Source organism: Chrysochloris asiatica, unplaced genomic scaffold (assembly GCF_000296735.1).
Source record: "Chrysochloris asiatica unplaced genomic scaffold, ChrAsi1.0 scaffold00044, whole genome shotgun sequence".
NCBI lineage: Eukaryota > Metazoa > Chordata > Mammalia > Afrosoricida > Chrysochloridae > Chrysochloris > Chrysochloris asiatica.
The window spans coordinates 14,923,339-14,935,638 of NW_006408562.1; the positions used below are offsets into that span (position 1 = coordinate 14,923,339).

The window sequence follows — 12,300 nt, forward strand, 5'->3', positions numbered from 1 at the left end:
TTAGAAATGGTGGCAAACTTCAAAAGAACCAGAAAAACACCAATGAATTTACCTAAGGCCCATCCTTTACAAAAGTGGTCTTTTAAAATCAATGAGTTCCACCATATATTAAAACAAAAAACAAAAAAACTGAAAACCACAAATTTGAAATCCTAAAGTAAACAATGTAATAAAAAGAAATCATTAAACATCAATCTGATGCCATACTTATAATGACATCAATTTAAGAAAAGATTAGATGTTAAAAGTCTAATAATTATTTTATATGCTAGTGAATGATTTCCTTTTAATCACAGTCATATTGAGGAATTAATATAATCAATTTTATCAATTTCTCTTCTGCCCTAGTTCTGCCAATTTTCCCAACAAATCCTCTGCAAAAGACCTTTTCAAAGAGTTGAAAAGCAAAGACGTCAGCTTGAAGACTAAGGTGCGCCTGACCCAAGCCATGGTATTTTCAATAACCTCATATGCATGCAAAAGCTGGACAGTGAATAAGGAAGACTGTAGAAGAATTAATGCTTTTGAGTTACGGTGTTGGAGGAGAATATTGAAAGTGCCATGGGCTGCCGAAAGAACCAACAGATCTGTGTTGGAAGAAGTGCAGCCAGAGTGCTCCTTGGAGGCCAGGATGACCAGACTTGGACTACTTCAGACATATTGTTAGGAGGGACTAGTTACTGGAGAGGGAAATCATGTTTGGTAAGGTGGAGGGTCAGAGAAAAAGAGAAAGACCCCCAGTGAGATGGATTGGCAAAGCGGCAGCATCAATGGGCTCAAGCGTGGCATCAATTGTGAGGTTAGCCCAGGACCAGGCAGTGTTTCATTCTGTCGTACACAGGGTCGCTATGAGTCGGTACTGACTCAATGTCACCGAACAACAAAGGAAAGTCTTAGATATTATACCCAGATTTTCTGAAATGCTAAAAAATACATAGAGTTGTGTAAAACACCATGTTATTGAAATATCCCTTCATTCTTTTAAAAGGTAGATTAAAGATCTCTTCTAGATATCAGCTTCTAAGGCATTAAAAGAACTTAACAAATCCTTTACTGTCTTTGGTTATTTTCCATAAATACAATCATAGAAAAAAAAATAATAATTTATAATATTAAAATCAGGTACCTTGTATCTGGACTGAAATTATAGTATTATTCAGTGTATTGAAAACTATCTAGCATTATGTAAGAATGGTGAACTATTGCCATAATTTTTCCATTATCCATAAAATATAAAAGTGAAACAGAGGACAAGGTATTATTGGTACACAGTTATATTTTCCATTCAAAATTATGGATCATTACAACATAGGTTTCAATCTGTCAGGAGAGGATCAAAGTCAACAAAAATACATTGCAATGGATTTATCAAAATTAGCTGAAAAATATCACATGGAGTTAACATCACTCTGAAGACATACTTGGTCGACTGAGCAGAGTTACAATATTTTCTAATATCCAGAGTTACAATAAGTGTTCATATACAGTATAAAACAGGCATATATTAAGTATAAATATGTTGAACAACTGTAAATTTTGCTAGTTAACAAGTAATCCCTTTTTGCTGTTTTTGGCATGGTGCCAGAGGCTGTCAAAGAGTACAATATAAGATATTGTTTATATATAGGTGTACAATATGGAGCACTCAAGTCTTCAAGTAGACGCAAAGTTAGAATGTAGGCTTGCTCATGTATTCTTCCATAGTCTGAAAGAGAACAACACATTAGAACAATTTTCCCTTAAACTACATTCATTAGCAGATTGAAATCTTTAGTCTATTTATCCATTCTTTGGACCATTATGGAAAAGAGGCTTTCAAAAATACAAGGGGGCTTCAAAATGCTCCTGGAAAACTTCCAATATCTTTTCACTTCATTTTCCCACGAGCTTTTTGAAGCCTCCTTGTTGATGGGAACAAAAATCTACCTTCAAATCAAGAAAGGTGGGTAAAATTTACATACACATATATATTTACGGATGTGCATGGTGGCTCTGTAGTACAAGCATTGGACTCAGGACACAAAGTCGGTGGTATGAACCCACCCGACGCTCCTTGGGGAAATGATGAGGCTTTCTGCTTCCCCAAAGATTTACAGCCTTGAAATAAGATACAGGCTCTACTATGAGTTGGAACTGATTCGACAGCATTTCACAACATAGCTTTCACCTGAGAAAAAGCTGTTTGATCATTCAATGAATATCTGATTAAAGAGATGCTAAAACACTTTGGCGTCTTGGTGTGTCACTGTAGGATAAACACTGGATTGCTAACTGCAAGGTCAGCAGTTCCAACTCACTAGGCACTCCTTGAAAACCTATATAGGGGTTGCTATGAGTCGGAACTGACTGGACACTAACAGCAGCAGCAGCAAAATACCAACTTTAGCACCACTGACTTGAAATAAATATTTTGCTAAAATTATCAAGGACCACATAAAGACCCATGTGTTAAAGAAGCGTGGTCTAGTTATATAACATGTGTGTTGTTATATACAGTGTGCAGAACATCTTATTACACTTATTGCCAAGATCTGGAGTACGGGTGTGGCTTGGTAGGATAAGCACTGGACTGCTAACCTCAAGGTCAGTGGTTCAAACCCACCAGCCACTACTTAGAACCCATATACAGGGTCGCTATGAGTCAGAACTGACTTGACAGCACTTAACAACAACCTTGCCAACATCTAAAGGAGAAGCAAATCATAGCCAAGAATTTCCAAGTTCTGAAAAAGATTTCCTACAAAGTAAATCAATTACAGTTTATCCCCCTCAACCCCTCAGCGAAAGATGATGCTAAGTTTGCTAATGTGCCATCGGTTGTAAGTTTTTTCCCAGAACTTTTAGATTTTTAAATATTTAAACAAACTCACAGTTACTAGCAGAGTTAAAAAGATTCTAATGATGTGACAAGCCCTATACCACACAAAATATAACATGCAAGATCCATGGGCGTTTTCTTGCTCTCTCCCTTGATATACATGCATTCCCATATAGCATGTTGGTCCTTGAGTAGAATAAAAAAGGAAGTCTGCCCTGGGAGTCAAGGTAACCACATCCAGTAGTTCTCATCTCCTTCAGCTTAAACACCAGGGCAAGTAATTCATCTGTAGCTGCCAGGAGAGACATGGCCAGCATGGGCCCAAAAAGGCCAACGCCACTGACCAACCAAGACTGTGTGAGACTCATGGAGATTTTATAAATGACAGAACAAAGCACTGCCTGGTCCTGTGCCACTCAGGATCACTGCATGATGTTCCCATTGTTGTGGCCACTGTGCAGATCCACTTCGCTGATGGTTCCCTCATGTCTGTTGACTCCCTACCCTACCAATGTCATGAAGGCAATGTCTGACCTCCTGGGCCTTCACAAGTGGGCAGGAGGCTCAATATCTGCATCAACAGTCCGAGGATGATTCCTGTGACGTGGAGGTCAGACCTGCCTCCATCCTCCAAGCTCCTTACCAGTTAGGACATCCACCATCTTCCTAATGGCGCTCTTGACTTCTCTGCTGGGTTTGGTAACTCGTGCAATAGCTTCACCATTGCAGGTTATGATTCAGTATCAGAAATGCCTCCGAATGCAGTTCTTTGATCAGGACAGCCTCTTCTTAGCAGTACATGCAGGCATGCCTGTCTCTGGTCCTTTGCCTCTTGGCTTCTGCTTCGCTTGGGCAAGTGTTACAAAGCTCCCATAGCACTACCAATAATTTCCCAGAGGCATCCTAATCTACCAGTAGGCCTCCTGCCTGAAGGTGCTTAGCTTTCACACTCTGTGGTTCTGTTATCCAATCCCCTTGGTTAATTCACAAGACCTCATATGTGCATGGTTGTACCCAGTCATTTGGTGGGAGTTACAAAGACTACAGCTAGAAGGCCATATTACATACTCCATTGTACCACACCACGTATGCCGTCATTTTTAAGCAATTGATCTTTCCTGATGAAGTAGTCAAAGTTAGGGAAACAAAATCTCACTATCCTGGCTTCCAAGGAGCATTATGGTTGTATTTCTTTTAAGACTGGTTTGTCTATTCTGGAAGTCTATGGTTTATTTGATGTTCTTTGTCACAATTGTTGTTGTTAAGTGCCTCGAGTTGGTTCCAGCTTAAAGTGAGCCTGTATAGGGTTTCTGAGGAGCAGCTGGTGGGTTTGAACTACCAACTTTGTAGTTTGGAGTCCAGCGCTGATCTTACAGAGCCACACCAAGGGTCATTTGAAACCCTTTTGCCAGCCCCATGGTTCCAATGCATCAACTATCCAGTCTTCCATTTTTATTACGCAGCTTTCCCAGGCATATCGAGGTCTGACAGAGATCGGCCTTTGCCTTTCCAAGGCTGGAGACTACACACTAGGAAATGTTTGTGACACCTCAGGCAATTTTGCAGTCAGCCTTCGAAGTACACAAGGGGGCTTCCAAAAGTTCATGGGGAAAAAGCCATTATCTTTTCATTGGATTTTTCAGTGAACTTTTTAAAGTCCCCTTGTACATGCTACCGTTTTCTACTACATCTTTCTGATACAGCAGTTCACCTGGTTTATGCTTTTAAGGGTGACAGTGTTGGGGGCTTTACAGTTCAAAATTTGAAGTCTTTTTGCCTGCAAAGGACAGAGTTTAGTTCCACCTGTGACTTGGTTTAAGTTTTCAGATACCAATTCTATCTCGAACACTTCATGTACCTCCGACAGTCGAACCGCCAAAGTCAGAAGTGGGGTATATTTAAAAGTGGGTTTTAGGCCATGTTTCCCAGCCAGCACAAGAAAAATTGAAAGCAGAAGCTTTCCTGGGCATATCTCCCCCTTCATGGATGCCAAGGTCACCTAGTTGTGACATTATACCCCAAGAGCCTCAAGATGGTATGTAAGCTTTCCTATTTACAATTGTTCCCTCTCTGCTTCCGTAGACCTGGTAAGCATAGGTAACACATCGCTACTATCAGTCATGGCTGTGGGAGGAGCTTCCTTTTTTCCCTGCTCCCTATAAAAGGTCACCTCATGGAGGCAGAACTCTGGATCTCATCATGGAATCCTATCGATGGGTCCCTTCACCTAGATGACTTGTGCAGCAGGGTTGGCGGTGTTCAAGCTCACCAGCCACTCCTCAGAAACCCTACAAAGGGTTGTTATGAGTCAGAACCGACTCAACAGCACTTCACAACAACAACATAATATTTATGGAGGACTTCTGGTGTGGCGCTGTAGGATCAGCACTGAACTGTGAACCACTAGGCCAGCAGTTCAAATCCATCAGCCACTCCTTAGAAACCCTATGCAGGGTCTTTATGGATATGAACCAAATGCGCTGGACTATAAGGTCAGTTTGAAGCACAAGGTTGGCGGTTCAAGCTCACCAGCTGCTCCTTGGAAACAGGGTTGCTATAGTTTGGAACTGACTTAACAGCACTTAACATCAACAACAGTATTTATATATTTGAAGTATTTATATAGTTTTGCCTGCATCCACACACATACATAGAAGGAATCCTGTTGCTTGGGATGCACGTGGCCCTCTTTTCTTAATGTCAAATCAACTTCTGCTTGCAGCCCCCTCAACTGGAGATTCCAGGAATTGCAAGCTCTGTAATTAATCTTTTCAAGTTTCTTTTTCCTTGGAATAACTTTTTATCATTATCCATCTTAGAACTCTCAAAATAATGCACCCCCTAAAGTTCCATTCTAACCAGTTGAAGTGTCCTTTTCTTTCAACATTATTAACATTCATGTACATTCAGAATGCACTCTGTACAGTTGGTATGATCCCACGTACATTTAGAATGAACTCTGTACAGTTGGTATGATCCCACGTACATTCAGAATGAACTCTGTACATTTGGTATGATCCCACGTACATTTAGAATGAACTCTGTACAGTTGGTATGATCCCATGTACATTTAGAATGATTTTGGAGGTTTTGAGGCATCTTGTATCTTCTTATTAAAGGACACCTTTTTTATTTTAAGAAACCTTTATATGACAGGGGTGAGAAGGGAGTCCCACGGTACCTCAAGGTTTAGAGTTGTTCTAGAAATGAAAGCAATATTGCAAAAGCCCCCTGCCCCCCCCCTTAAACTCTGGTTTACTGTAAATGTGTGTTTACATCAAGAACACAAAGATAAAATGGTAATTTCTTTTTTCTTCAAGCAATTGTATTCCTTGCTCCTATCTACTCTAAAATTTTCTAAAGCAGATGGATATGCAAAGTCAGTTTTTCAACACGTTCTATAAATGTCCACCAACTTAGCTAAAAGTGAGTACCAGAGCCCAAGAGACCACTAAGAATACTTTCTTTGTGTCAAGTTCTGTTAATAACTCAGCAAGAGCGACCCAGAGGACAGCGCTGGCATTGCCTGCTCACTACAAGGACACAAGGGCTAGTGGATGATCCCCTGAGACCTGGCCACCAAGAGTTTGTCACCAGGATCATGAACTATCAAGTAGCTACTTAAACTACTTGAGTGCAAGGACTCTCTCTCGAAACACCTGTCTCCCACATCTACACAGAATTAGAAACACCATATATGCTGCAAGCTCTTTTGAATGATCTTTCCTACTGAGGGAAATGCAAAATCACCCAGCTGTTGTCTTGGCCCGGAGTCAAAGAGCAGTCATTACTAAAAAAGTGCCAAAGACCCAGTGACAAGCCTGTTTCTCCTGTAAGGAGATGTTTCAGCTACGGTTCCAAGGGTAGAATTATAAATAACTCCCCACCTTCCAGTACATTTTAAGTAAGGCTTAATGTGTATAGAACTTCCAAGTCACTGACTCCTCAAGAACCTTGTAAAATTCCCTTCCTGTGGCATTTGGCGAGAGCCAAGTTTGGCACCTTAGGATCAACGCTGGATTTCAAACCACAAGGTCAGCAATTCAAACCTACCAGCTGCTTCTCGGAAACCCTATACTGGGTTCACTGTGTCATAACCAGCTCAACAGCACTTAACAAGAAGCAAACAGCAGAAAGTTTAAATGCATGTCTGAGATGCATCATTTCTGATAAGCACACCCAGGCTCCTGTGGGCACCTCCTCAAACAGACATCTTTCTCAACATCACTCACCTGAGGGCTCATTCCCTTGGCAGGCAGAGAAAGCCATCGGTTCAAAGATGAACCGACAATTTGTTGGGATGTCATGTCTAGTTCATGTGAATTTAAACTATGGAATCAGTCTGCTAGCATAGTGGTTACGAATCAGGCTGTGAACAGCAAAGTCAGAAGTTTGAAACTACCAGCCTCTCCGCAGGAGAAAGATGAGGCTTTCTGCTCCTGTAAAGATTTGCAGCCTCAGGAACCCTGTTCAGGGTCACTATGGGTCAGAACTGACTTGACGGCACTTAACAACAACAACAACATCAGTCTCTGACTTTCAAAAAGCAGGAAGAGTGGCCTCTAACATGAATTTGTTAAAGGTACTTTATAATCTTTTAGCTCCTCTAATCCTGCTATTATGAAAACACCACTCACTGCCTTTGAGTCAATTCCATCTCATGGTGACTCCAGCTGTGTCCGGGCAGCGCTACGCTCTGTGGGATTTTCAATGGCTGATTTTTCTATAGTTCACCAGGCCTTTCTTCTGAGGTTCTTCTGGGTAGACTCGAATTTCCCAGAGATTAGCAGCCAAGCACATTAACCTTGTGCCACCTAGTTGTTGTTGTTGTTAAGAGTCATCAAGTCAGTTTCAACTCAATGACCCTGTGTAGGGTTTCCAAGGAGTGGCAGATGGGATTGAAGCACCATATTGCAATTCATACCGACCTTGCAGTCCAGTGCTTATCCTACAGTACCACACCTGGACTCCACCTAGGATTCCATTGTATAAATGGGAAACTGGGAAAACTGCTGCTGTGAAAAGAAGTCATTTGAAGAGGCAGGGTTGGATGGAACCCAGGCCGTCCGATGTTCCCTGGAACTAGGGATGGTCAGATCGCCTCATTTGCTAAGGCAAAGTTAAGTAGGGTGAAGAGTTTTTCCTCATGGTGTCCTGGGGAGAATGGAATGGATGATGTAAGATTTTTATTAGGTCAGGTACAAATCTGGCTGTTTAAAACCAATCCCATTGTGTTCCATGTAAGAATCATGGGGAGCCAAGAGCAGGTCCAAATTGAGGCTTCCAGGTCCGTTTACACTTCGGCAAGAAAGCCACAGTGTTCCCAATTTATTTATGCACACAGGAGCATACATACAGACACCCCAGGAGGCAAAAGAAATTTTAATTAAAATGATAAATGCCAGTTTCCACAATAAAGCTCTAACATCCCTGGCAAATGAAATACGGAAGCACTGTTATTCTCCTTTCTCTGGGCATCACAGAGCTGATAATGCAAGTCTTTTTATATACCTCATAAAATTATTCTGGAAAATAACAGCACCAAGCTTCTCATAGTTTGTCTGACAGTGAGGTGCCCTGCCTAACAAGCTCAATCATAAATGAAGAGCAAAGACTCTGGAACCCAGCTCCCTGGGTTCAAGTCCCTATAATACACTTACTAGCTCAGTGACGCAGGGCAGGTCATTTAGCCTCTCTGTGACTCGGTTTACTCCCCTGTAAAACAAAGGTAATAATACTACCGGCCTCTTAAGAGTTATGAGAATTTTAAAAATTAGAATTTTCTTTAGAATTGTGCCTGACTTTGAGTAAGAATCCAACACCAGCTGCTGGCGAATTGATAACAACTGAGGGTAACCCTATGTGTGTCAGAGTAGAACTGGGCTCCATAGGGTTTCCAGGGGTTGATTTCATTTTCTGAAGTAGATCACCAGCCCTTTCTTCCAAAACACCTCTGGGTGGATTCGAATCTCCAACCTTGCGGATGGTAGACGAGGATGTTAACTGTACCACCCAGTGGGTTCAAGTACTCAATAACAGTAAAATCTGTGAAAGACGGAACTTATATAAGGCCTGTCAGAGAAGGAAAACTTAAATATTTGATAGAAAACACTGGACCCTGTCAAAGGCGAAAAGCTTTCAAGATACAGAAAAACTAGGCAGTCTTGTCAAGTTCCGGCTCTCAGAGGTTTCACTGTATCAAAGTCACCATCACTATGACTATCTGCTCGCCCTCTTCCCTCCCTCCATGGGGCAGTAAAGCTGGTACTAACCTCCTGTAACATATCGGAGTCTTCCATTGCTGCTACTGCAGTTTTCTTGGATGTTTCCTGAACTTCTCCTCCTATTATAAACTCGTCCAGGATGAAATAGGCCTTTTCAAAGTTAAAGATAATATCCAACTCGCAGACCTGGTAGGATGAAAACCAATGCTTTGATAAACTTGCAGTGGAATCAGGAGAAACATCGGCCAGTAAAAAAGCACTTTTAACAGTTGCACAATGGTAGCAAACCACAGATCAGAGTGTTCGAAGGAGACAGGAAAGGACAGGAAAGGCCGGCGGGCGGAGGGCGACAGGAATCACTGGGTGGAAGCAGGAAGAACGCTGTCTGTCGGGACTGTCCCAAAACGAAGTGTGCGTGAATTGTGGAACAGAAAACCAATTTAATCTGTAAGTATTCACCCAAATCACAATAGGAAAAAAGAAGGGAAAAAAACACACTGGGAAAAAATGCTTGCAACCCATTCTAACACAGAATTAATGTCTACGATACAAAAATACTCCTTCAAATCAATAAAGATTAACCAATGAATAGAAAAACTAGCAGAAAATCTGCAAGACTACTTCTAAAAGAATGTATAGGAAACAGATAGCCAAACTGCCTCGGGAGAAAAGAACTGAATTGGGGGAAACAGAAGAGAAAGGCTCTTATTTTTCTACGTTTACCATGAAGGGGCCTTTTGAATTTTGAACCATGTGTATGTACTGACTGTTTTTTTGTGTTTGCTTTTAATTTCTCAAATGCTTAAAGGTTTATTTGGCAATATTTATGATATGTGAGAAGGTATCACAACACAAAAATTATACATATATATCAATGAACTTAAAAGCGAAAATGCTACAAATCCAAAACCAAACAAATTTAGAAGGCATTTTTTTAAGGACAGAAAGAAAGAAATAGGGAAATCCAAGCCTTAACTTAAGGGAGACCCACATTCTGTTATAACAGAGCATGTCCTTAAATAAGGCTGCTTTATGTCGTGACAAGAAATCAGATGCTCAGAGCAGGAGAGAAACAAGTGGCTCACCACCACATCTCTGAAGAAATGAAAGCCGAGCCCCCAGCTCCGTTTCAGATACAAGGACAGAGCTCCTTCCTTCTCTGAAGAACGGCTCCTGTAAATCTTTGCTCCTTGTTTTGAGACTCTCTCAACAGCTCAACGGTGCTAATTTTTTCCCAAAATTATTATCTTTTAACAGTGATTCTCAAACTTTAGCATGAATCAGAATCACCCATTCTGACACGCCCCTGAGTTTCTGAGTTAGGAGATCTGGGGGTAAAACGTAAGAAGTTGGTATTTCTAACCACTTCCCAGGTGATGCTGAGGTTGCCTGGGAAACCATACTTTGAGAACCATTGTCACAATCCAGAGTAGAATCTCATAGATTTTATTATTTAAGCACAGCCAGTAGCCAGACCCTTCTTCATAATCCATATAGGGTTCATTTTTAATTCTTCAATCACATTACCATTCAGGTACTATCCTTACTGCTTTCCTTTCTATTCATTCCCCAAAACTTTATTTCCCCTTCCATATCCCCCCATCCAACTGAAATTGCTCCCTTAATGAGCCAGGGTTAAGGGTAATTGAAAATCTCAGTCTTCCACTAAATTTACCTCTTCACCAATCTCTCCCTTGAAAAGATCTCCACGGGCCTCCTTGCTCCCTTGACAGGACACTCCATTTAACATCAGTTCTACTCTTTGATGCTTCCTTGTTTTCTGATGGTTTATCTCCCCTACCTGTACTCATTTAAGAAGTAGTTATAGAGTCCTAGACACATACCAACCAACAAAACTCTCTCTTCTCTAGTATTCACGTTCTAGGAATCTACCGTCATACACATTTTCTGCTAGTGCTCCTCAAGAAAGCCCCTGGAGTTGTCAATACATAGGAGGGAACTTCAGAAAGTTTGTGGAAAAGTCCAATATCGTTTTATTCATTTTTCACGAACTTTTTGAAGCCCCCCCCCATATATTATCTTAGACAATCTCATTTACACTCTACAGCTATGTCTAGTATGAAGTTGGCTTAACGTACGTAAATGTAGTCTGAAATCTAGTCTGATATTTCTACTCGATAATAAAGAAATATGAGCTCTGGTAGCGTAGTGTTTACAAATCGGGCTGCTAACCTCAGAGCCCAGCAGTTCGAAACTACCAGCTGTTCCTTAGGAGAAAGATGAGGCTTTCTGCAACCCTAAAGATTTACAGCCTCAGAAACCCTGTACAAGGTTACTATGAGTCAGAACTGACTCCATGGCACATAACAACAACAATAAAGAAATGACTGAAATTGTCAAAAATTTCATTTTCAGATCCACAATCAATGCTCATGGAAGGAGCAGTCAAGAAATCAAACGATGCATTGTCTTAGGCAAATTTGCTGCAAGACGTCTTGAAAGTGTTCAAGAGCAAAGATGTCAGTTTGAGGACATGCCTGATCGAAACCGTGGTATTTTCAATCATCTCATCTGTGTGAGAAAGCTGGACAATGAATAAGCAAATTACGGTGTTGGCAAAGAACACGGGAAGTACCAAGTGCCGGTAGAAGAACAAACAACTCTGTGTTGGATTGCACCTCAGAAGGGAGGATGCTGACTTCACCTCTCATACTTCAGACATGTTGTGAAGAAGGACCAGTCCTAGACAAGGACATCATGCTTGGTAAAGTGGTGGGGGTCCATGGAGTCAGTTCTAACTCATAGCGAGTCTGCATAGGGCTTCCGATGCTGTAAATAGTGCAGAAAGCCTCGTCTTTCTCCCATGGTAGTTTTGAACTGCTGACCTTGAGGTTACCAGCACAATTCATAATCACCATGCTACCAGATAAAGTGGAGGGTTAGTGAAAAAGAGGAAGACACCCAATGAGATGGATGGCACAATGACAGCAACAGACTGAAACCTACCAACAGTAAGACTGGTTCCTAACTAGGCAAGGTTTCATTCTGGTATGCATAAGGCTGCTAGGAGGCAGCATCAACTCCATAACATCTAATACCCCCCACCTTTGGTAGGCATTATGAAGGCTGGCTCCTAATACCCACCTCCACCTTGGTAGGCATTATGAAGGCTGGCTCCTAATACCCACCCCCACACACACCTTCAGTAGACATTATGAAGGCTGGCTCCTAATACCACCCCCCACCTTCGGTAGGCATTATGAAGGCTGGCTCCTAAGACCCCCCCACCTTTGGTAG

At 41.5% G+C, this 12,300-nt stretch overlaps 1 protein-coding gene across 1 annotated transcript in view; it reads right to left on the reverse strand.

The window, feature by feature from the left end:
- Positions 1-1,669: 1,669 nt before the first annotated feature.
- AP1S3 (adaptor-related protein complex 1, sigma 3 subunit) overlaps positions 1,670-12,300 on the reverse strand; it is a 27,686-nt gene continuing 17,055 nt past the window's right edge. Inside the window, exons 4-5 of the mRNA XM_006861925.1 lie at positions 9,091-9,228; positions 1,670-1,705 (exon numbers count right to left, since the gene is read on the reverse strand). Of these exons, the coding sequence (XP_006861987.1) occupies positions 1,670-1,705; positions 9,091-9,228 (174 nt within the window). The remainder of the gene's footprint in view (positions 1,706-9,090; positions 9,229-12,300) is intronic.